General features: G+C 51.3%; 11 protein-coding genes across 11 annotated transcripts; 5 read left to right on the forward strand and 6 right to left on the reverse strand.

Annotated features, from left to right (window-relative positions):
- Window positions 1-235: 235 nt before the first annotated feature.
- Window positions 236-569, reverse strand: EDD37DRAFT_646856 (TOM7 family-domain-containing protein; the record flags this gene model as incomplete). Its single annotated transcript, XM_062817786.1, has 4 exons — window positions 236-260; window positions 314-350; window positions 398-473; window positions 531-569. 4 exons carry the CDS (start codon window positions 567-569, stop codon window positions 236-238), a joined length of 177 nt encoding a protein of 58 aa, XP_062673056.1.
- A 334-nt stretch (window positions 570-903) lies between these two features.
- On the forward strand, window positions 904-1,966 carry EDD37DRAFT_560975 (nucleolin; the record flags this gene model as incomplete). The annotated part of the gene is made up of 2 exons (XM_062813861.1): window positions 904-1,299; window positions 1,346-1,966. The coding sequence occupies 2 exons, from the start codon at window positions 904-906 to the stop codon at window positions 1,964-1,966; spliced, it is 1,017 nt and encodes a 338-aa protein (XP_062673057.1).
- Window positions 1,967-2,190: 224 nt separating this feature from the next.
- EDD37DRAFT_253869 (uncharacterized protein) lies at window positions 2,191-3,223 on the forward strand. Its single transcript, XM_062810708.1, has 2 exons — window positions 2,191-2,476; window positions 2,532-3,223. Exons 1-2 carry the CDS (start codon window positions 2,419-2,421, stop codon window positions 3,020-3,022), a joined length of 549 nt encoding a protein of 182 aa, XP_062673058.1. The 5' UTR covers window positions 2,191-2,418; the 3' UTR covers window positions 3,023-3,223.
- Window positions 3,224-3,449: 226 nt separating this feature from the next.
- EDD37DRAFT_605997 (MIF4G like-domain-containing protein) lies at window positions 3,450-6,364 on the reverse strand (the record flags this gene model as incomplete). The annotated part of the gene is made up of 6 exons (XM_062814848.1): window positions 3,450-4,515; window positions 4,539-5,458; window positions 5,511-5,778; window positions 5,829-5,935; window positions 5,985-6,102; window positions 6,279-6,364. 6 exons carry the CDS (start codon window positions 6,362-6,364, stop codon window positions 3,450-3,452), a joined length of 2,565 nt encoding a protein of 854 aa, XP_062673059.1.
- A 661-nt stretch (window positions 6,365-7,025) lies between these two features.
- Window positions 7,026-8,614, reverse strand: EDD37DRAFT_677005 (protein kinase gsk3; the record flags this gene model as incomplete). Its single annotated transcript, XM_062819590.1, has 6 exons — window positions 7,026-7,258; window positions 7,311-7,709; window positions 7,759-8,107; window positions 8,170-8,253; window positions 8,311-8,483; window positions 8,566-8,614. The coding sequence occupies 6 exons, from the start codon at window positions 8,612-8,614 to the stop codon at window positions 7,125-7,127; spliced, it is 1,188 nt and encodes a 395-aa protein (XP_062673060.1). The 3' UTR covers window positions 7,026-7,124.
- A 3,850-nt stretch (window positions 8,615-12,464) lies between these two features.
- On the reverse strand, window positions 12,465-14,011 carry EDD37DRAFT_253451 (mitochondrial import receptor subunit TOM40). Its single transcript, XM_062810707.1, has 4 exons — window positions 13,983-14,011; window positions 13,428-13,924; window positions 12,719-13,372; window positions 12,465-12,661 (listed from the first exon to the last, which is right to left on the reverse strand). The coding sequence occupies exons 2-4, from the start codon at window positions 13,749-13,751 to the stop codon at window positions 12,554-12,556; spliced, it is 1,086 nt and encodes a 361-aa protein (XP_062673061.1). The 5' UTR covers window positions 13,752-13,924; window positions 13,983-14,011; the 3' UTR covers window positions 12,465-12,553.
- Window positions 14,012-14,387: 376 nt separating this feature from the next.
- EDD37DRAFT_677009 (elongator complex protein 2) lies at window positions 14,388-16,373 on the forward strand (the record flags this gene model as incomplete). The annotated part of the gene is made up of 3 exons (XM_062819591.1): window positions 14,388-15,578; window positions 15,627-15,803; window positions 15,851-16,373. 3 exons carry the CDS (start codon window positions 14,388-14,390, stop codon window positions 16,112-16,114), a joined length of 1,632 nt encoding a protein of 543 aa, XP_062673062.1. The 3' UTR covers window positions 16,115-16,373.
- EDD37DRAFT_606001 (ubiquitin-like modifier 1) lies at window positions 16,239-16,654 on the reverse strand (the record flags this gene model as incomplete). The annotated part of the gene is made up of 3 exons (XM_062814849.1): window positions 16,239-16,356; window positions 16,408-16,572; window positions 16,620-16,654. 3 exons carry the CDS (start codon window positions 16,652-16,654, stop codon window positions 16,239-16,241), a joined length of 318 nt encoding a protein of 105 aa, XP_062673063.1.
- Window positions 16,655-17,669: 1,015 nt separating this feature from the next.
- EDD37DRAFT_253908 (acyl transferase/acyl hydrolase/lysophospholipase) lies at window positions 17,670-19,773 on the forward strand. Its single transcript, XM_062810709.1, has 4 exons — window positions 17,670-18,079; window positions 18,130-18,421; window positions 18,465-18,722; window positions 18,769-19,773. Exons 1-4 carry the CDS (start codon window positions 17,923-17,925, stop codon window positions 19,664-19,666), a joined length of 1,605 nt encoding a protein of 534 aa, XP_062673064.1. The 5' UTR covers window positions 17,670-17,922; the 3' UTR covers window positions 19,667-19,773.
- A 265-nt stretch (window positions 19,774-20,038) lies between these two features.
- Window positions 20,039-22,597, forward strand: EDD37DRAFT_253960 (elongator complex protein 2). The gene has a single exon (XM_062810710.1). It carries the CDS (start codon window positions 20,053-20,055, stop codon window positions 22,483-22,485), a length of 2,433 nt encoding a protein of 810 aa, XP_062673065.1. The 5' UTR covers window positions 20,039-20,052; the 3' UTR covers window positions 22,486-22,597.
- Window positions 22,598-23,807, reverse strand: EDD37DRAFT_253961 (ABC transporter). Its single transcript, XM_062810711.1, has one exon. The coding sequence runs from the start codon at window positions 23,568-23,570 to the stop codon at window positions 22,710-22,712; it is 861 nt and encodes a 286-aa protein (XP_062673066.1). The 5' UTR covers window positions 23,571-23,807; the 3' UTR covers window positions 22,598-22,709.
- Between the last annotated feature and the right edge of the window lie 113 nt (window positions 23,808-23,920).

Raw genomic sequence — 23,920 nt, forward strand, 5'->3', positions numbered from 1 at the left:
ATTGTTATACAATCGCCACGCCAGGCCAAATCCACATGAGTCTAAGGCTCCCTCGATTCTCCGGGCATCGATCGCGTTCTTCTGAATATCTTTCGAAGCTTTTCCGTTCAAAACTCCGCTGAGGTTGAGTTCATTTCCGGCATCCTTCCACCATGGTCCCGAAAAAGGGACCTTGTTGACAGCTGTGACGGGCTTCGTGATAGTACTGTACAGGTAGCGTGACCGCAAAAGGGCTTTAGTTGGCGAAAGGAGATATCAAGCTGGGAAAGTGTCAGCTGTTTGCAAAGCGCAATAAGGGCGGGTATTGGTATACTTGATCAAGTTCGGCTTCGGTTCGCTTCGTGTGTAACCTGCAGTCGATGAGTCTATATCTTCGCCGAGGGTTCTAGGAACATACCCAAGTAAAGAATTAGAGGCAGGTAGCCATAATGTACGACCTCCTTCGTGATGTCGATGATCTTGGAAATGCGCTCCTGGTGATCGCACGTCAGACAAACTCCGCGATTCACACGGCCACATAATCGGCATACCTTCGTCTCTTCCGAGAACTGTATCGCTGGGAGAGCCATTATGAAGAAGTCGAAGCCACAAGTGGTAGAACGACGGAGAAATGAGTCTGGGGAGGAAACAATGATATTGGTGATGCAACGGAAAGAGTTGAAGCTGCGCACCAAAAAAGTTGGAGCCCGAAATATCAGGCACGTGATGTGTTGATGGCACGCTAGTCTCAAAGCAAAAAAGACATTCTGCTTTTCACGAGGCTTTCACGTATTATCTCTTGAGCATCAGGAAAGGCTATTTCGACAGTGTACAGTCAATAAACATTCTATCCGCAGGTCTCTATTCTTGTCACAGTTTGCGGAAACCAAGGTACATCCGGCGGGATAGGCCAGAGTCTCCAATATGTCTGGCGCAAGGCACTGGGAGCAAGACAAGGATTCGACGATCTACATCGGGAATCTTGACGAGCGAGTCACAGATGCTCTGGTATGGGAACTGTTTCTCCAAGCAGGTCGCATTGTCAACGTACATCTACCGAAAGACAGAGTCACCCAGAGTCACCAAGGCTATGGTTTCGTCGAATTCAACTCAGAAGAAGACGCAGAGTATGCCGCCAGGGTTATGAACCAAGTGAGGTTATATGGCAAGCCCGTTCGAGTCAATAAGGCCAGCGCCGACAAGCAGAAATCTGTTGAAGTCGGTGCAGAGTTATTTGTCGGCAACCTGGACCCTATGGTGGACGAAAGAATGCTATATGACACATTCGGCCGATTTGGTACCCTGGTCGCCGCTCCAAAGGTATGTTTTTCTTCCCCATGAGTTGGACCATGCTAACGCCACGAAGATCGCTCGCGATGACAACAATCTGTCAAAAGGCTATGGCTTCGTATCCTTCGCCAATTTCGAAGCTTCCGACGACGCTATCGCAAACATGAACGGCCAATACCTCATGAACAAAGAGGTCTCAGTTCAGTACGCTTACAAGAAGGACGGCAAAGGCGAGAGACATGGAGATCAAGCCGAAAGAATGCTTGCCGCCCAAGCCAAAGCTCATGGTGTGCAACCTACCCCCGCCACAATCCCTGTCGGAGGTCCAATGTTTGGCGGCATGCCTCAGACTCCTGTCACTCCTGCTGGCTTCGGACCACCAAATGGCAGCTACCAAGCTGTGCCACCACCTGCCCAAGCACGGCCTCCTCCGCCACAGACTGCTCCTCTACCAGCACCTCCAGGTGGCCTGCCAGCAAGACCTCCTCCGAGCCAGGCAGGTTATGGTGGACCGCAAGGGTTTATGCCTCCAGGATACGGCCAGATGCCTGCAGGCTTTCCACAACAACAACCAAACGGCCTACCGCCCGGTTTCGCTCCTCCTCCAGGTTTCGGTGGTCCTCAAGCTGCCCCCATGCCGCAAGCTCCTCCTGTCGGACCACCAGGAGGCTTCTCTGGCTATGGTATTCGTAAATAAGTGCTCTGGAGACTATGTTGAAGGTGTGAGATTATCAAGACTGCGAGAGGGGAGTCTCTGCCATGAACATTGGCGATACAGAAAGGAGGACTGAAAATATCCCTCACCAATAATGTTTCCGACCTCAGCCCTGTGGCATGCACGAGAATACAGCTTCCGGACCATTCTATGTCGCGCGCTTCAGCCATCACTGAATAGGAAGCATTCATTCCATTGCACGCATCGCACGACGACAATACCGTCACTGCCTGTATTCAACGCGCGCTGGCAGACGCAGAAAGTACAAAAGCAGTTCCTCACACCTTCCTTCTCTTCTTTGTTCTTCCACCTCAACCACCATCACAGATCAACTTGTCCATGAACACAACCGATCCTACACCGTCCAACAACCGTTCAAACACTCCATTCCCATCTCTCAAAGCCTCTTTCTCGAAGCAGAGTCGTCTACCACCATGTCAGACCTCGACTTCGACTTCAATCTATTAGCGGCTTACCAGCCAGCTACACCCAGTAAGCTGGCATGCAATCTCCTGATTCTCGAGTCAAACGCTAACAGCATCTCCAGCCGAGTCTGAAACCGCAAACACTCCAGTGAAGACCACTAGGAAGGGTCCGAGCAATAACAAGCGTAACATAACACATCAAGTCTTCCGCAAAAAGGAGAGGAAAGTCGAGAATGAGATCTTCGAGCTCGTCGGTGTGACCAAAGAGCCTGCTGGCACAGGACCCAACAACGAGACGAAGTTGTACAGACAGCGCCAGGCGGTACTCAACAAGATCCAGAATCATGAAGAGCAGGTCCAAATGTTGGTCTCAGATAGGCAGGCGATGGCCATCCATATGCAGAACCTCAAAGCTCAGTTCAACGCCCTCCTCTCGGATAACGAGGCCTTGCGAAACCGTCTTGCGGCTGCAGACAATCACATCAACGGTCTAGCAAACTACATTGTCAACCTGGAGCTCGAGAACAATGATGTCAAGGCTCAAGTTCAGGCGCGCACCTGGAACAACGCACCACAAGAGAATGATGGTACGATGGACAACGATATCTTTTAGGTCGACGTCAGCAGCAGCGGTGTACATGTATTATCTTGAAAATCGGGTCGTGGCCGATGCCACCACAGCAGTGGACCACAGTGCAGACTCTGTCGTCGACCGCACACAAGGGCTGAAGGAATTCAGATAGACCATGATATCTCAGACAGGCTCCGCGGGAGCAGTGCACAATCACAACGGACTCTATTGACATGCTGTTTTCTTGACTTTATTGTTCACTAGGATTGCACCGCTTGGAACTGATAAGGTCAACCACGATACGTTCAGCGTTCAGCATGTCGACCTGTGTCACCGACACCGGTCATTGTGTCAAGCGGCATGTTGATGCGGCTGAAACGTCCAAGATGCTAATATTACAGACATCAAGAAGATCTTTCCCATATCTGGGACCATCTCGCTAATGCTATTTTCCCACGACGACCATTGTTTACTCAATTCCGTCAATGTCTTCGTCCACAGTGGCACCGTTCTCGCCTCCGCCATTCAGACCGGTATCAGCTTCATCCATCTTCATCGGCTCATCCACAACCGTGGGTTCAGGAATTGGCTTGGCCAACTCTTCCCGCACCCAGCTCTGTTCAACGGCATATTTGCGCTGAAACACCTTGGCCCATTTCCCTCCCCAGGTCTTGAGCAACTCCTCATCTTCAGCACGCAGTGCATCGCTACTCTCCATCATCTCATCCTGGTTGCCATCACGTATACTCACGACAGCATCCTCAATGATAGCGTAGAGGGACTTCATGTTCTCCAGTTCTTGATCGAGAGTCTGCTGGAGTTCGTTCTTCTGGTCATCCGCGAGACCAGGCTGTCGAACAGCGTTCACAATACTTCTGACACGGGCTGCAACCTTCTTGGTCGTCCGTTCCACGAGTTCGTAGCACCAAGCGTTTGCCAGCATAGTACCCCGAGCGACATGGTCGATCAGCGCCCATTCAACGACGCTCGAAGGTGTTAGGATTTGATAGTTGAGCAGCTTGTCCAGTATGACCACTCCAACCCCTGTTTGATCTTTCCAATAATCCATGACTGAGGTGATGATCTGTTTCCTGCTACCTGCACTGCCTGCGCACATTGCCAGTAGACGATCTTTGCACCGCTCTATGACAGCCAGAACGTGCGACAAGGACTTCGATCCGACCCAGCAGATTGATGTGACAAGTGCGTCTGTTGACTGTAATTCGGGCTCTGATATACCCGATTCAGCCGCCTCTTGTTCGATCTTCGCCAAGACAGGTGTGTACTCTTCGTTGGCCGCTTTGCGGCGTATCAATTGTGCGATCTCCCTGCCTTGGGCAGCGAAGGGCGTCGAGTCATCGCTGTACTTGAATTCTGGGACATCCTTCTCTTTTGCTTCTGAAATCAGCGCCTGGTAAGGCTCTGGCAACGTCCCTTTGATACGTTTGGAGAAACTCAGGCGAATCTCTTTGTCCAGCGCATCTATGATAAAGGCTTTCTTCGGATGGACGTTGGGCAAATTCACGTCGTCGATCCTGATACTGTCAGCAAAACTCACGGACGCCTGATACACGGAACCACAAACCATTCAGTCCATTTCCAAGTGAAGCCAAAGTTGCTCAGATGGTGGGCAAACCAGTCCAGGACGCGTTGAGCTAACTCCAGGTCCATCCTGTCGACATTTCTATACAGGTACCGGATCGCTCTGCCCAAACTGGGCGCAACAGCAGCAGGTGCCAGCTTGCAGGCTTCCGTTAGCACTGAGTGATAGTAGATCAGCTTGTGCTCTGGTGCAGGAAGCTGCATCAATTGAGAGAAGCATGCGTCCACGATAACGTCTTCAGGCTTCCAGGAAGCTTTGTCTCCCGCAACGTCTCGCAACTTGTCGAATGCTGTAGCTCGTTTTACAAAGGTCTCTGAGTTAAAGTAGCAATCAACTTCGATAAGGAACTTCGCCGCAGCCGTGCGATTGAAGTCAAGAGCATTGATTGTGTCTGACAAAGCATCACGAATGATGATGGCCGCAGGGTCAGATGGTAGAGGAACAGTCTCAATTTCTTGTTCACCATAAACAGAGCAGTAGACCTCGGGAAAGATTGGTCGCGGACCAGTCTGGATAGTCTCGGGCACCTTGATCGCAGGAAAAGCGTGCTTTTGAGCGGCGTTTAGAGCATCCTCCTCTTCAGGGGTTCGACTGCCTTTCCACGGACGCGGTAAGCATGACAGCTCCCACGAGTTCTTTGCTTCTTCTTGCATGTGCTTCTGCAGGAGCGCCAGTGCGCTTTCGGAAGATGTCGGTGCGCCAACTTCGGCACTGGGGTATGGGTCGACTAAAACCTCCAAAGGATGAGCAGTCGAGGCGATAATGTCCGTCTTTTCTAGCAGGGCGTTTGCTTGACCATCGAAGCCTTTCGCCGAGGAGGACATCGTGTAGGGAATGGTCAGTAGGATGATCTTGACAAGTTCGAGGCCCAGCGACTGCAATAACATCAGTACGAGATGGGACGGAGGGGGATCAAAGGGGAAATACGTCTTCAGACGACTTCATCTGCAGATCGGCAGCCCTGGAAAAGAATTCTTCGAGAATTGGGAAGACACCGTCTCCTTCAAACATGCCTTGAAGGCAACTCAGGAACCGTGTATAGAGCTTAACCTCTCGCCAAACTCCCTGATCCAGCCGACTTTGTAGTGCTTCGCCGATCTTAGCCAATACGTCTACAGAGAGCTCCGGCTTATGGACGTTCGCGAGGAGGACAATGGCGGCAACGAAGGGGATCTTGAGCGGTTGTTCGACGATACTAGCAGAGTCCTCAGTATAAGCCCGTACTTCAATGGCGATGTCACTTACAGCTGTGCGACAAGATCCACAAAGCCCGTGGTGAGGTCGTGGTCGAAGTAATTCTCTGCGAGCGTTTTTGCTATGATGGCAACATCTTCCTCTGCTTTTCGAATTGGCTGCAAGTTCATCAATCTCTTGTAACAAGACCATAAACGGATAACTCACGCTTTCAGCAACGGAAAGAACCTGTTTGCGCACTGTTACGGCCAACGGTTCCTCATAGCGGCGGCGCTGTGGACCTCGACGATCTTCAAAGTCGTCATCTGGAGTATCACTGAATGAGCTGTTGTTTAAGTCGTCTCATGAATGTTCGTACCTCTATATCTTCTCTTCCTGTTATTGAAATGGCCGCCTCCACCACCACCGCCTCCTCCTCCTCCTCCTCCGCCCCGAGGACGACGCCGGTCGTGGTCAGCCATCAGGGATGGTGCTCGTTGTAGTCGCGTCTCGAATAGGTACCAGGAGTCGTTGACACGTTTTTCAAGGGAGACGTAAAGTTGAGCGCAGGCTGGTGCATATAAGTTCGCGTTTGGAGAAGCAACCATGAAACTTATCCTTAAACTCGCGCATTAGCCTAGCATCCACTAGCTGCTACTAAGAGGCAGGAATAGTCGATCTTGGCATCACCTCCGCAACTTCTTGAATAGTATGAGCGACGCCGCAACAGCAATTGAAGATTGTAAGGGCAGACTAGAGTACAACATACTAGTATACAGGCAATTCACACCTCAAGAACTCGTACTACTCGTCCACGATTCAGTTCTGAATGACATGTTCTTATTTTTGAGGTCTTGTCAAGCCTCCAAAGCCATCTGGCCGAGGTTGTCTAGACGTGTCACCTCTTACAAGATGCACACCCTAGAGATACACGAACAGTTGGATATCGTCTGTTGCATGTTCTTTGAGCACCGGCCTTTTGCCCAAGATGCTCGAGCTCCCTGTTCAGCTTCTTTCCCTTCCCTTTCATGCTATAAAAACACACTGCTTGGCCTGATGACAAGACCAGACCTCCATGCCCGGCCAATAAACGGTCAAATTTTTCGTGAAACGCTCAGCCCCAGCCCATGTGGAGGGTTGGTCGGAAGGACCTCCAGCTCCAATCTCTGACCCGCATGAAAAAGCCGGTGTTACCCGTGACGGATACCTTCTCTGATGCTAAGATATCCATCTGACACATGATGATTGAACGCCAGTTGTAGAGCGGGCGGCGATACGTTGCAAGAACGCCAAGGGACATGCACGTATCGATGAACAAGATTCCTCTCGGACGTGACTTCGTAAATATTTTGCCATTGCTTGCGTGAATCAATCAAGGCGAGCCATCATCTCATCCTTGGAGAGTGGGGTGAAGTTGTCCAGGTCAATACCCCTAGAAGCTAGGAGTGATCGTGCATGTGGTGGAACAAGCTTGCTGTTGAGATGAGGTGCGATAGAAAGTTCTAATGCTTGAGTCAGCCAACGGAACTTAAAGGAATATCTCGCAATACGCACCATGTCGAGAGAAATCAAAGAGAGCTGGAAGCTCGCGCGAGGCACCACCAGCATGTCTGGAGTCCGGTAGACGCGTATTCGGATCTCTCAATTCGTCGAAGAATGGTTGAATCATTGCGTCGATAGCCGACAATCGTTGTGTTGGTGTGTACTCCAAAAGAGCCGATATCAAGTCGATGGCATCAGGCGAGGCCTTCCGAAAAACCTTATTGAACGGGTGAGGCTTGATCTGAGGGAATTTGTGCTCCATGTAATTCGGATTCATGGTGCGAATCTGATCTCGGGTCGGAGTACCAAGGACCTTGATGATCTCGACGAGTTGGTCAATACCCGATTCGCCGGGAAACAGAGGTTGACCCAACATCAACTCTGCCATAACACAACCAGTCGACCAGACATCTGTTTTTCGTCAGTAAAAAGGCGCCGACCGAGCCATGGCAATACATACCGATCTTGGTTGTGTAGTTTGTTGCACCGAAAATTAATTCAGGTGCGCGATAGTATCGAGAGCAAATGTAGGAGACGTTTGGCTCATTTTCAACCAGGATCTTCGCACTTCCGAAATCGCACAGCTTCAAGACTCCAGTTGTCGGATCGAGCAGAAGATTCTGCGGCTTGATGTCTCGATGGCAGATTCCCTGCGAGTGGATGTAGGCCAACGATCGGAACAGTTGGTAGATGTAGAGTTTGACCTCGAGAATGGGCATGGTAGTCTTCAGTTTGTTGAAGTATCGGGACGCTCGGTAGACAGTCTCAGGGACGTATTCGAGGACGAGGTTGAGGTAGACTTCATCTTTCTGTTTCGAAAACGTCAGCGCAACCTTCAAGACGCAAGCAGGACTACCAAGCTCTGACTTACCCGCTCTCCGTTCGAGTAGTAGAAGGCTTTCAACTCCACGATATTCGGATGCCGCACAATCCGCATGATCTGTAGTTCACGATTCTGATAGCCAACAGTCAGCAAATCGCGCAAGAATGATGGAATTACGGTAAGTTTTACCTTGAATCGTTTGTCTTGAAGAACCCGCTTAATCGCAGCATCCTCTCCGCTCGGAGAAAGCTTTGTCTGGAAAACCACGCCGAACGATCCGTTACCAACAATTTTGCATTGTGTATATTGCATCTCTCTTGTTTCGCCGGTAAGGCCATCCTGGACCTTCTCCCTCACTACCTCTATGTGTATGCGTCAGCGCACGTGCCCAAGGGACAACATTGAAATCCCGACAAGTGTCGAGGGGTTCAGAAAGAGACCTACCGCCCATGCGCAAGCCAGAGAAGACACCTCCAGGCCTGTTCTGCGACATCGTCGAGTGCTAGGGAAGTGTGGGATCCACTTTGGCGACGTGCAGGTGATCTAGGGAGCCAGCGACGAATCTGTCCAAGGAGAAGCGCAGGTGCGAGGTGTACAGTGAAGACCGACGGTTGAATGGAGGTTGAAAGCGAGATGTCTAAATAACCAGTTCTTCGATTTTGCAAAAAGGACCTCGAAAGCGTACGACGCAGGGAATTCGAGGGCAAAGAGATGGTCGAGGATCAGGTATGCAGAGACGTGCGGGAGCAGGTGAGGGTTGGCGGAAGAAGCGCTAATTTCCCCACTTTGCGTAGCTGAGGCTTTCGAGATGAGGTGTGGAAACTCTGGGCGACGATGATGGAAGCCGGGGTTGTGTATACGAGAACTGCTATCGTAGGCACGCGGAGTAGTTGCAGAGTGTCGTTTGTGTCGTAGGATGGATAGAGTTGCGGAGGGAGTGCAAAGGTCGGTATTTAAAGATGAAGTTAAGTGAATTCTGAGGTGAAGGAGTTACGAGGTGAAGTTGAAACGGATTGAGAGGGCGCAGGACAGGAGGACGAAGACTGCAGTTTGCTTTTTCCACCTGCCAAATCCACCTTTTCGAAGTGTTTCGAGGAAGGCAAAGTGCAGCAACGCGGGCAGGCGCAGGTTTGGTCTTGATAGAAGGAATAATAATAGTAGTTAAACAGTTGACAAGCAAGACTGACTGACAGCCAGAGTGTCCTGGGGGCAGGGTTATTAGTTATTAAAGGCTTTTTTTATTGTTTTGGGGTTCTTGCTTAGTGCCTGCAAGCAACTGCAGGCGCAACGCAACAGGGCCCTCAAGGCCACAAAGTTATGACTGCATTTTGACTGCAGGCATGACCACTTCTTACCCTGTTTCTCTCTCACGACGCTCTTACAATCTCACGACGCTCTTACAATCTCACGAATGGGCACAATTGATTCTAAAACACCTACTTGCATTTCTATATCATCAAAGCCTTGCAACACACAAAAGCAATTGCCATGAAAATACCCAGGTCCCGCTACTCGCTGACGACTTGAACCCCTCAGTGCCATCCTGGCCGTCACTATGCGGAAATGGTTGACAACTCGAAACAAGTCTGGGCAGATCAGGCGTGAAGATCGCGCTCAGGGGGGCAAAACTCAAGGACAAGAACAGGAGGAGGATGAGGCACGCAGACCTGCATGACCTGCAAAAAGGGCCAGACAGGGAAGAAAGAAGCTGGTCAGATGATGGACCACTGCCCCTCACTGATCAAAAGCCCGCTGCGGGTTGCATGATGTCTCCATCATGCTGGGCTCAGGGCTCCATCGTCACTAAATAGCTTTGGCAGCTGGAGAGTCCATTCACATCGTTCTATCGAAAAATATACGATCCACCACTACCGGCCGCCCGTTACGAAGCTTCAACAGGACTCGTCAACCAGCCAAATCACACCGATTTGTTACGAAAAAGAACAATTCCCTGGGAATGCTGCGGCAGTCTGTTTGGCTCTCTACTAGTTGCGGATTGCACATAGCGTCTCTGGGTCAAGAAGTCCCTTTCCACGTGCTCCTGCAGCGGCTGACTGGCGACAGCCAATCGTGTGCCTATTCCTGGTGCTTGGACCATGCCTCGCAGGCCTGTGTCCGGGTTCGAATTGTGCCCCTGTCCCCATAGCTAGACCTCGAACGTGCCACAGCTGTAGTATCGAAGAGAAGCACAGAGCCCATCTGGTCACGGGCATCGGGACAGAATTTGGATCATGGCTACTCTGCTGCGCACCCAGATCCAGCTTGACGGTACACAAGACATTCATCTCACCTAGAGATGTTTGTATCATACAGAATGCTCTCACAGGCATGGCACGGGCACTTCTGCAGCAAGGCGGGTCGCTTAACGAACCAGAGCCATACAAAACTGTGTGGTTCTGGGCTACTGCAGTGCCATCAACGTCATCCGACCCTCTCACCAATACTCTCGGCTATCCGGATTCGAGGGACTAGCATGCAGAAAAAGCACCACACATACGTTATGGGCGAGGAGAAAAACTCGACCCAGATGGAGCCCCCTCGATGCTGCTCCGTGCTTGGAGACCAGGAGTTCAAGTCGAATGGTCCTTAGCGGGCACGAGTCGGAACGTCCGCCGGATTGACAAGGACAGATATATAGGTACCTTGCAGTGTCCTACGCGATATTTCCTGCTTTTGGCAGACTTGCCGCCGTCAAAGCAAAGCAAAATCAAAAGTCGGCTGGGGCTGGATCTCACAGTCTGACCTCAGCCTTTCTGTTGCTCTCACAACCAGAGTCATCAGGCTCTTGTTAGAGTTGTGCGGCGCAATATCAGCGAGTCGACCAAGGAAGCACGGGACTGCAATCTTGCACAACATGCAAAAAATGGGTCCAGGGCTGACCAAGCTAACCACAGTACATTTGTCCACGCCGTCCACACAGCCTCTTTTGATCCCTTGAAATCCCTATTTTAATCGCCAATCCATGGAGCCTGGGTATTGTGTAGTCTCATGATTGATCCATCTGTAGATCTCGACCCATGCCGGCCTAAGTCAAGCACCAAGACTGATACCTACACAGCAACACCAAGCTACAGAGTATGTTGTGCATGCAGCCCAATGAGATGCATCTTTCAGTAACGAATAGTGCAACCATGCCGGGTGCTTTTCCCAGCCCAACAGATGCGTTGACTTTGAAAGACATTTTGCGATCTAACACTCGGCTTGGGTTGCAAGTCTCTTGCAGGCTGCACGGAGTACTATGCATAAACATGGAGTATAGAAGGGTGTCATCCACTGGAATTAGCCGGCCTTTGAGGTCGCCTCACCTTTGATGCGTCCTGCAAGGTTATTCCGACTCACTGGACCCCAAGCGAATCGTCGGAGCATAATCATGTCCACCTGCTTCGGGGCGTCTCTCATGGCCGGGATCGCACGGCCCTGAAAGGCTTCACCCAAACAGGGAGGATTCTAAATCGTCGACGAGGCTGTCGACGTTTAATTTCTGTTGGAGGATCTTGCAGGCCAGATCATTTCCGATGTTCTTGATTCACGTATTCGTTGGCTGAGGTTGAATCGCTTCCCTTTCCCACCGATGCAAAACCCATCCCCAACAATTCGATTCTACCCTGTCCTTTGGTCCTGCATATTTTCATGTGCGTCGAATGTGGTCTGAAGCCAACGCCAAGGGTTTCCCAACGAAGGCGGCGCGCTGTTCTTGACGAGGAGGTGAGTGGGAAGCGACCTACCTGCACCTCCTTCATGCAGGAAAGCACATCCGGCCACTTATCATGCCAGCTGGACAACCTCATGCATGCACACGGCAAATGACCCCTGCCATTCGGATACTATTCCTTTCCAAAACTCAATGGTCACCTCTGAGTACAGGCGGATCAGACTGCCCGGATGCATTGCTGTTACGAGGAGTCCGAACTAGCTAGCCGAATACCATTCAGTCCGAACAACCGTGAGAAGGCTATTCACGCACAAAAAGGGCAAAGAACAATGAGACATCTAGCCGGGAATAACCTCAGTGAACAGTCAGATGTGTTGGTACAAGCCTTCTATTATGCAGTATGGTAAGTGTCTGAATCGGAATCATCAGCGCGGGCTCTCCGCGTCCAGCAGATCTCGTCATATCTCCATTGTACAATAAAGAGGCCGGGCAAATATGCCAGCGCAGATCATTCCTACTTTTCCCCCAAGGTATGCCAACGTTACAACAGTGGTGAGTCCAAACGCCGGTCAAGTAGCTGTTGTGTGGGGGACTTCCGCTCATCAGAACAAGTGCAATGACTTCTGTACGGGAAGAATCCTGTCAAGGCCTGCTGAGGAGTGAAGAGAATAGTAAAACAACATCGAATACTTTCAAGGGAGAGGCGCCTTGTGCCTCGAGGATGGGCCTCAGCATATCCTGGAGCGAAGAGCCCGGCATCGCGCCCACTTTTCGAGAAGTTTAGATGGGTGGTGGGAGGGTGGTTTGGTTTTCGGGTCTCTGGGCGATCTCTTCCAGTTCTTCTGGCGCTCCTTCCAGAGAAACTGCGAGACCAAGCTTGTGGGTGTTCTGCAGGACACAAGTTAGTTTATGCAGCGACCACTGGAACAATATTGGGTAACTCACCTTCCACTGATCGATCTCGGCGGCAAAGGTCACAGTCACTGGAGCTGCAACCCGCTTCTCCAGAACGACACCAAATTTGCCGGCGCTGTCAACCTGGGCTCGGTACACAGCTGTGTTAAAGGTATACTTGACGCCCAAGGTGGTATTTCCTTCCCGTCTGATACCTCCAAAAAGGCCGCCTGATCCGCCCATACCTGGTGCAAATTGTACCTGACAGTCCGCACCTGCCTCGACTCTTTCCGTCAATCTTTTCCAGTATGACGCTCCCAGCGATCCTTGAGCAAGGTATTGTGCACTAGCAACCCAGTCTGTTCCCCTGTATCTTGCGCAGTATGACATGGCCGTCTCCGGCTTCGAGTTGAGCGCAGCCCGTTGCCAGACACCTTCCAAACCCAACGACAAGCTTGGAGTCAGTGACTGGAGGTAGCTGCCAATAAAGATACCGGTGAGTCCGCCGTCGAGGATCGAAGGGCTGATAGCCTTGACCGAAGCAGAGAAATCATCGCCAGTGTATTCGTTGTCGATTTGAATCATGGTCTGCGCTTGACGAGGATCGATTGAGGTTTGCGTCTTGGTCACGAACTGGGGAGTCCATCTCAGGTTACCCCATGCCGTCAATGACTTGTCGCTTGAGTATGCGGCTTGCATAAACACCTAAAATTGTCTGGTCAACTTGTGCATCCGAGCATATGAAAGGAAGAGCCTGTACACTTGAATTGCCGTATAGCGCCATCAACTGCCAAGGCGGCAGCGCCTGCGAACCCATCGCGAAGCCATGTTGTAGTCGGAAGAGAGGGTTTATGCTGAAGACCTTCTGGAGGTCGCAACGCAGGCCGGAGAACATGAAATTAGATAGGAGCACATCTTTCTGAACTTCCCGTGCGATACCATCAACGGTGCCAGGATTGTGGAGACCAAGGAGTTTCCTCCTCTCTTGCAGGTTTGCGTAGGTGTCTGAAATGGCTAGCGATAGAGCATTGTCCGTCAAAAAGCCCAGCGGAGATGATGCCGATTTCTCTTCTACCACGGCCATCGTTTCTGGTGCAGAAGTTCTGCGCAACCTCTCTGCCCGACGTGACTACACCTGCCCACTGACAAGGACGCGGTCGGATGAGATAGGAGGATGAGAGGGAAGGTGGTTGAGTAGGATGATGCTCTCGTGACTGGAGACTTGTTTGGCTGGTCAAGACAGCTTCATCACTTTTGCTGGCGCAGGAAATCTGAGAATCATTACTAGCTTGCCAAGTCCGAGGCGGACACTAACTCCTTTCTGACTAAGTCTGTCTGACGGGTGTTTCTAAGGCGGACCTTGCTGCAAAGATGGTGCTGTCAGACCGGCGTTATTCAATATACTCCTTCGAATCCCGAGTCTTTGCCTCGTTATCGACGCCATCGGCTTCTTGAGTTGATGGTCGATAATAAAGCGGACAAATCGATATTAGACCTTTACATCAGGTCGAAGTTCTTATCTGCGTCGGACCTTGCTCTTCTGAATCGAAAATACATTCTCACATTTCGCTGTCGATGTCTCTTGACCTTCTCGCACAAATAGTTGCATTGCAGACCTGCTGTCTGCCGCCGCTGGCCCGAGGCTGGGACTGAAGAGCACCTTCCAACATTGCGGCGCACTAGATCACCTATCGCCGACCATTCAGCTCCATCCTACAACATGGATACTCTACTCACCGCTGACTCGGCGGTCAATTCGCCCCGCTACAGGCGGAAGTCGAGTACTTTTGTTGATGCCATCCACGACCTTCCCGAGAGGGGAGAAATGGCACCGGCTCAGCTCTACAGCACCGAATCAGGTCGGTTATTCCACGCGGGTCGCATTGCGATTGCTACAGTAGGTCTTCCCGCACGCGGAAAGACACACATATCTGTGGCACTTGCTCGATATCTGCGCTGGCTGGGCGTCAAAACTCGAATCTTCCACCTGGGCGACTACCGAAGAGAGATTGTAGGCCAGGGCAAGGATGTACCCGACGATTACTTCTTTGTCAATGCGTCCGCCTCTTCTGTATTACTGCGACAGAAGATCCTCAAGAAATGCCGAGAGGACATCTACCACTTCCTCAACCACGAGAACGGTCAAATCGCCATCTATGACGCCGTTAACCCCCTTGCTGCTGGCCGGAGATCTCTCGCCAAAGAATTCGCCAAACACGACATCAAGTGTCTATTCATCGAGTCTAGTTGCGACGACCAACGGATCATCGAGGAGAATGTGCGCAGCGTGAAGATATCCTCACCAGACTATTATGGCTGGAACGAGGGTGATGCCGTCAAGCACTATCTCAGTCGCATGTCAGCAAAAATACCTCATTTCGAGACCATGGAGGAGCCAGATCTTGATTGGATTAAGATGATCAACGCCGGAGAGAGAATCGTCGTCAACAACACCAACTTTGGATACCTGTCTCACCGTATTGTGTTTTATCTGTTGAATTTACACATCAAATCACGACATACATATTTCGCACGCGCAGGCGTGACACTGGAAGAGGAATCATTCAAAGCCGACGCTTCCCTGTCTCCGCAAGGGAGAGAGTACGCGAGGAAGATGACAGATACCCTGTTGAAGCATCGAGAGGAGGAAAGACGTGCTATAATCGGAAAGGGTGGTCCGGAAACCCCGCTTAAGCCACTCATTGTGTGGACGTCGACACGGCGGCGGACTGTCGAGACATCTGCATTCCTACAAGAGAAGAATTTCAAGGTCAGGCAACGATCTCAGATGAGCCAGCTCAACCCTGGAGTATGCGAAAAGAAGTCGGAGCGGAGGATTCGTCAGGATTATCCCGAAGAAGTGCTAAAGCATGAGCTGGATCCCTATCACCACAGATTCCCCAGAGCAGAGGTAAGAAGCAGCCACCGAACATGTCATCCGCACAACTGACCTTGCAAGTCTTACCACGATGTCGCTGTGCGACTGGAGCCCGTGATTCTTGAATTGGAGAGGGAACAAAATGATTTACTCATTATCGCTCACGAGAGTGTTCTCCGCGTTCTTTATGGCTACCTAATGGCCTGCAACGCTGCCGACATCCCCTTCCTCTCCTTCCCACGGGATGAGATCATCGAGGTGCGTTTGCTGCTTGAAGCATCGGTGCCAATACTGATATTTGACAGATCATTCCTGCAAGCTATAATAACGAGGCCAAGCGCATCAAAATCCCGGACCTTCCACCAGAGATTATACCTGCCTCGCCAGAAGGTATAAAAGCCCCTGCACCACCAAGTGGATTCGTCACACCCGTGCCCGGTCTGGGAAGCGGCATAGGAAGTCCTCGCGGCGGCGGCCGAGGTTCTGGGACACCGGAGCCCCAGGCATCTGGCGTGAAGACGCCGGAGGATGCCGAGAACCTGGCGGTGAGGATGCATGATGTTGTATGATTGCGTAATCGTCCGCAATGGCAGCCCAACAACATTATCGTAGGCTGATGGAGCACGACGGAACGAGACGTTAGATGCGTGATCTGTTGACGTAAAGGTTGATGCCATTTAGGTGCTCAGCATTTCAGCCGCCATGCAGTGTAGACACGAAGAGAATATTATCATTGTTGGCGAGCTCGTATTTCTCTTCACCCTCGAGTTCCCAGTCGGAGTCGTTGATTAGGACAAGGATGCCCGGACGCCTTTAGTTTTGAGTTAGCCTCTCAGTCGGCTTTAACGTAATGTAGACATACACTGCGCCATCGAGGACGAATAGTTCCTTCCGCGAATCTTTCATGAGATGATCGCATATGTAGCGCACTAGGAAGCCCACTGTGGCTGCGTTACCGCTGTCCGCATTTTTCGACAATGATACTGAGTGTTTAGTGATATTGTCAAAGAGCATCTCCAGGCCGCCGCTGTTGCTATGTCAGTAAAATTCGGCAAAGCGGAAGCAAGTGCATACCTGAATTCGACTGTGAGGTTGAGGTTTTCCGACATGGCTTCCGGCCTCGTCGAGACAGCCTTGACCCAGGTAGATCAAGATTAGTCTGGAAAATCCTGCAGCTACCTGCGGGTTCTTCTGTCCAGACTGACCGAAGAGTAACCCCAGACACATCAAGCCGAAAAGACTTGCGTTCTATGTTCCTGTTCCAAGACCTTTTTTGCGTAGATGACGCCGGACCAATCAAAAAGTTTGCCCAGAAGTACTCTACTGTACTACTAATGGGAAACAGCTTTCTTAGTCCTTACCAACATTCTTTCATCCTGACGGATCTCAATCGAAGCTCGAGTCCATGATTTTGAGGATGAAACACGACAAATCAACCAGACGTCAAGCCACACAGCTTCATCATGCAGCCAGAAAATTCAGCATCAACATCAATCATCGTGTCCATCATAACAAGCCTCAGCCTTACGGTGGGTTTCAGTGTCGGTCGGCACTTGTGTCCTCTTTCACCACGCGACTGAACGACGTGCATATACCAAATCCCTCGCCACACAGCGTCTCCTATCTATAGGGATCTTTCCTGCATACACGAAGGGAAACCTTGTCGCGTTCGATGTATGGGCCGGAAACCATGTCCTCTCAATGTGGCATGGAACGAAGCCACAGCTTCTACCAAGTCTTCGGATGGTACGGCAGGAGATCTGATTGGCAGCCTGACCGTCGTTCGACCACCGTAACAAAGGGGCTTGTGTAACATACCGTCTCACGTGGAGGCAGTGCATAGGTCGAACTCCTATTCTCAGAACACACATGTGAGAACCATCATCTGTGCCATCATCTGTGCCATCATCTGTGCCATCATCTGTACCATGACTGGACTCAGCCTTTCTTCATACCAAAATCTTCCTACATGACCGGGCCGCGTCATGAAACTCGCTGGCGCACCTCCGCAGTACCCTTGTCTTGTCTCGCTTGCGCCGCTGTCCAGGCAAGGGGTGTTATGTGACTAATGGCGGCTAAGGCTGGCATACTGTTCTATGCTGGGTATTGGTACATGATGCCTGCACAATCTGGCGCCGAAGAAGCCCCCTTTTTCATCCAGAATGGTTTCATGCCGCATTGGGGCGATCTAGCTGCGGCGTGCGCACCGCCTTCTGCCCACTATTCGTGTACACTGGACTTGTCAAGCCTTTCCCTGTCGTGGGGATGAGGCTGAAAAACAGGTACCGTGACCGAGAGGCTATATAACCCGCTTATCTTCTTCCACAACCAGACTGATCGAAGCCATCAAACCTAATAATTGTCGTATCATCACGCCATGGAAAACAACAACAGACAGCACAAGTCACGCAATCCAATCAAGACCCTTTTCCGACGAATATCACACTCGCCCGCAAGAGCGGCACCAGCACAAACAACACGTCAAGCAAAGTCGGATGCCAATATATGGGAAGACAAACTCCTCTTGTCCTTAGGTGTGTCTCAACAGTTGCATGTCTTTCTTTGCTTGCTTATTTTTCCACAGATGGAGGCGGCATCAGAGGCCTATCGAGCCTCTTCATATTGCGGGCCTTGATGGAGAAAATTGCGCAAATTGAGCAGCAAAACCCTGAACCTGCTTACCACAGCTTCTATCCAGCATCTTACAAAGATCCCAAATCTGGGAGCGCTCAGTCTTCTATCAATGGAAGCACAGAAAAAGAGTCAAGGTTGAATCAAGACGACATCTCCAGCGCCACGTCGGATTTGAAACGTCCGGAATATATGTATCTGCCATGTCACTACTTCGACTTCATGGCCGGCACATCTACTGGCGGGTAAGTTCTCTTCAGCTAACATAGGCAACACTGACGTTGCCAGATTGATTGCGATGATGCTTGGAAGACTTCGCATGACCGTAGGTCACTGCATCGAAGAATACATCTCGCTCGGTGGCAAAGTTTTCGGAAAGCCAAGGAGGCTCAATGCAAGGTCGAATCCCTTCTCGAATAGAGGCAAGTACGATTGCGACAACGTCGAAAAAGTGGTCGAGAAAGTCACAGGACTTTACAATCCTTCTATTCAAACTGAGCTGTGGGATAAGGTCCCCCTCAAATCCCCAGAAAAACTCTGCAAGACGTAAGTAGCGGATCTAGTGGCTTACTCCATTGTTAATGATCTGCAGGATGGTGGTCGCCACGAACGAGGATGGGAGGAAACCCTACATTTTTCGCTCGTATGACATCGGAAACCCCCCTAAGTCGAAGCGCCACCACAATCCTGGTCCCGCTCATGAGTACTTCCTCAGTACCATAGCCAAAGCCACCTCGGCTGCCCCGGGATATTTTGACCCATTGCTGCTCCACGGCATTACCTTTCTGGACGGTGGTCTGGTCGCGAACAATCCCACCGTTGAAGCTTATAATGAAGTCAGCTGGCAGCAGGGGAACAAGGCCCCAGCACTCGTCCTAAGTATAGGTACAGGGGAGAAAGAGAAGAGGACCTTGAAAACGCTGGAGAAACATATGAAGCACTGGAAGCATTTTATCTCATACGAAATCAATTACCGAATCGCGGAATCTCAGTCAGCAGACGACGACATGACAGATGAGAGAGACGATGGGAAGGTACAGTATGAGAGGTTGACTGTCACTCTCGATTTTGGTCTGGGTTGGATGAAGCTTGATGAGTGGAAAAGGAGACCGCAAGCAACGAAGCCCGTTGATGCCTCGAGAGACACGCAAGGGCGATATATGCGCCAGAGTGAATACTTCCGCCAAAAGAAATCCAAGCATCACGATACAGTCAGATTCCTGGAGGCCAGAACAAAGCTGTACCTCAATCAGCAGAGTGTTCAAAAACAGCTCGAGCGACTCGCCGGATTTCTTGTCAAAAGGAGGAGACTCAGGAGCAAAACACCGCTATGGAACCACTTCGCGACGGGTGACAAATGGCGATGTCCGAAGAATGATCATTGTCCGGGAAGTCCCTTCGATACCTGGGAGGGCTTGCTAGCACATTTCGCGAAGAGCCACTCTCACAGTCGAATCCCTGATGCCAGAGACTGCGTACGTCGATATTGATTCGGCAGTCTGGTCATTTCATCAGGGTCCTGCTCAGGTCTTTGGTAGTTTGTGGTTGTTGATTGAAGGAAAAGTCTATCTCATTTCTCTAGTGGCGTATCAAGGGTGATGGGATGTTAGTTTGTGTATGACGGGCGAAGACATGGACATTTTGCTTTGGAACGCGGATTGAATGGGCAGGCGCCTGGTTCGGATTATGTTTGCTTGACAATTCATGAACGATCGTTCTAACTACATGTTCATAATCTGCTGCACCACCACCGTGTACCTTACATATGGCGAGGCTGAGATCATCGGCCAATTAGATCGACTGCAAAGAAACCCTTGGCAAGGCTCTACGCAAGGCTTTCATTCATCTTCAGACTAAATCAATTTTTTCCCTACCAATGCCTCCTGTGATCGAAGACGAGTATCGTACGGTCGGCGGCAACAGAAATAGTGCAGCAGCCGACTGGTCGGTTGCCTCTGGTCTTGTGAGCTTCGGCGCGGACCAGAATGTTGCGATCTGGTCACCGTTGAATGGCTCAGGCCGCGGACTATCATCCCTACTTTCTGGGCACAACGCAAAAGTCACGGCTGTCAAATTTCTCTCCACTTCAGATGAGCCAGCCACAAGTGAGGTTTTGGTAACCGGCGCTGCTGACGGAGAGATTCGGCTTTGGGAAACAGGCGAGCGATGGAAATGCGTGGACAAGGCTACTGCGCATGATGGTAGCGTAAATACGATTGCAGTCCTGAGCCAGAGTAGTGTCTTTGCAACTGGAGGCGCGGATGCGGAGATCAGGCTGTGGAGAGTTGACAATGGCAAGCTCCAGGCACTGTCTAGCTTGACCCTCAAACCCAAGTTTATGCCCCTTGCCTTGGCCCTAGGCCCTTTCTCAGGTACCGCAGACAACGACTCGGCCTTTCTGGTCGTTGGAGGCACACGCAACGATATCCAAATTTATTCTATCGAAGATGTGTCGACGACACCACAATTCAAGCTTTGCGCAACCCTACCTGGGCATGAGGCATGGATACGATCGCTGGCACTGACACCGGTCTCTGAGAGCGGCTTCCTGTTGGCTTCCGCCAGTCAAGACAAATACGTTCGGCTGTGGCGCTTTCAGTCCGGAGACTTCGTAAACGGAAAGAAAGCCATTGATGCGAGCAATCTCTCGAATGGGACGAACACACTCAGTGCTAAAGTTCAAAGTGTATCAGCTGGAGGAAAGAAATACTCGATCACATTCGAGGCACTCTTACTTGGACACGAAGATTGGGTCTACTCGGCAGCATGGAGTCCGAAGACCTCCACGCCACAACTCCTCACAGCTTCAGCAGACGGATCTCTCTCAGTATGGGAGTCGGATCCAGTATCGGGGATCTGGATAAGCATTTCTCGCCTGGGTGAGATCAGCGGTCAGAAAGGCGCGACAACTGCAACGGGCTCATCTGGCGGCTTCTGGACGGGACTGTGGTCGCCGAATGGTGAGATGGTCACCTGTCTTGGCCGGACAGGCAGCTGGCGACTCTGGCAATACAATGCCGAGTCGCAGTTCTGGACTCAAAAATACGCTGTCAGCGGGCACATCAACTCCGTCAACGGGATAATCTGGTCGCCAGACGGAAGCTACCTGCTCTCAACGAGCTCAGATCAGACGACGAGACTCCACGCCGAATGGAAAAGAGGCGAGAAACGAAGCTGGCACGAATTCTCGCGCCCACAGATTCACGGCTACGATCTCAATTGCATTGCCACCACGACGCCTCATCAATTCTCCTCGGGAGCGGACGAGAAGTTGCTTCGTGTTTTCAACGAGCCCAAGGACATTGCCCAGATGTTGCACAGACTCTGTCAAATCCCCTTACCAGACACAGACAAGCAATTACCCGACACGGCTGCCATTCCTGTCCTTGGACTCTCGAACAAGGCTGTAGATGACACTGAAGAGGCGCCGGATGCCGCTATGGAAGGACTCTCAGTGACAGACGGTATGGGTGCATCACTACTTGACATCCAAGAGCCGCCAACAGAAGATCTACTGTCTCGGCATACTCTATGGCCCGAACACGAGAAACTATACGGCCACGGCTACGAGATCTCCGAGGCCGCCGCTCCGACCGATGGCAGTGTGCTCGCTACAGCGTGCAAGGCCAGCTCACTTGACCATGCTGTCATACGTCTCTACGATACCAACAGCTGGAACGAAATGAAGCCTCCACTGAAAGCACATTCGCTGACTGTCACGCGACTTGCGTTTTCAACCCAGCCCGCGGGATATCTACTTAGCGTTGGCCGTGATCGGCAATTTGCTGTGTTCCGACGCTCAGAAGACGCTCAGGGCGCGCAAACGTGGACTCGCGTTGCGACAAACAACAAGGCTCACTCTCGTATGATTCTGGACGCTGCGTGGCTGGAGAACGCTCAAAGACCGACATTCGCAACCGCGGGAAGGGACAAAAGCGTCAAAGTGTGGGTTGCCGACCCGAACAGCGAGCAACTCGAGTTTGTCTGCAAGGCACAAATCACCCGCAAAACGGCAGTGACTGCAATTTCTGTCTTGTCTTGCGGCGGACGGTCGATTCTGGCCGCAGGTGAAGACGACGGGACAATCTCCCTGCATCTGCTCCAATATGATGACAACCTCGAGAATGTCAAGGTCACGAGCACTAATGTTGACGATTACCTATGTCCGTCTAAGACGATCAATCAACTTGCGTGGCGCCCGGTCGACACAAGTCGTGACGAGACTGGTCAGTTGGCAATCGCTTCGGCAGATGGCTCTGTGCGGATCTTGAAAGTCGACTGGCGAGGCTGGACGGATGCGGATGTATGAATGATACCACAGGTGGTTTTCTAGCCTGATAATGTATGGTGTTAAGACCAAATTCTTGTTCACTCCCAGCGCCATCCATGCATATGCATATTAACATAGGTGCTCAGAATCTTGTTGAAGATCTGACGGGGTATCAATATCACGAAAGAATGACAAGTCCACACGTCCAAAGTACACTCCCATCCAATGCCGCGACTCATTCCCAATTAATGCAATGCTCCTCATCACTCCGGTCTGTTCTCCTGCCCATATCCTCCCTTCCCTTCTAAATTCTCGTACGTCTTGTCTTCAGCCGTCGACTTATCTCGTGGTCCTCGCTCCGCAAGGTCATCCTTCAACCACTTCAACACCAATTCGCCGAGCTTGCTGTTCCCCGTGTTCGAGTAACCGTCCGTTTCGGCGTCGAACTTCGCCATGGGTCCCCACTCCTTGACCTGACCAAGATGCATATGCACCAGATGCGAGGGCCAACCGACCAGATTGTCGAGAATGTGCGTGGCATACACGATCGTGGCGCCGCGCCGCTCTGTCTCGCCTCTAAGCCAGTTCAGGAAATTGCTGCGGCTTAATAGATCCAAATCGACGGTGATTTCGTCCAAGAGTAACACATCCCATGGCCGGATCAGGCCCATTGCCAATTGGACGCGGCGGCGCTCGCCGTCGGACACGGCGTGCATACGCCAGCGTAGATCAATGTCGAGGATCCGGACCAACTCGTCGCGTCGCTCGGGATAGTAGCTCCCGCCCACGGAGTCGAGGAGGATGGGTACCGCGATGTCGGTCCGGACGATTGGATTCAGCACCCATTCTAGGCCAAGGTACGTGACGCCCTCGAGACCCGCGGAGAAGGGGTCGACACCGCCTATGCGAATTGCGTGAGCAGGCGCAAGGCGCTTGCCGGAAAGGAGGCGGAGGACTGTCGTCTTGCCCGCACCGTTGGCGCCGATGAGTAGTGTCCGGCTGCCCGGTGGGAGGTCTAAAGTGATGTTGGACAGTCCAGTTGAGCCATCGGGAAATTTGTAGCCCAGATTGTTGACTTCGATGTCTGTCTTGGGGACCCTGGCTTGAACGTTCTGCATCGACATTTTGCAAGGATAATTAAAGACTCGTCTGAATGTCTTGGGGGGCGGCGTACACCAAGACCAGTAACAGTAGAGAACGAATGAAGCTTGACCAGTAACGAGTGTGTGTCTCTCTTGATATCTCCTCACCTTCCGTGACAGTTTGTAAAATATACTAATATGGGTTTGCCCGGCAGTTGTTCCAGAACCTCAAGAATGGAGGGAAAAGCAGTGGTCATCATCGTACGTCAATTTCTCCGGAAATGGCTCGACTCGATTGGCGGTCTCAATATCCATACTATTATTGATTTTGGTTCATCGTTGTTGGCCATCGGCCGGAGATGCCCGTGGGCCGGTGTTTACCATTTTCAAAT

Source organism: Exophiala viscosa (assembly GCF_022695815.1).
Source record: "Exophiala viscosa unplaced genomic scaffold EDD37scaffold_2, whole genome shotgun sequence".
Taxonomy (NCBI): Eukaryota; Fungi; Ascomycota; class Eurotiomycetes; order Chaetothyriales; family Herpotrichiellaceae; genus Exophiala; species Exophiala viscosa.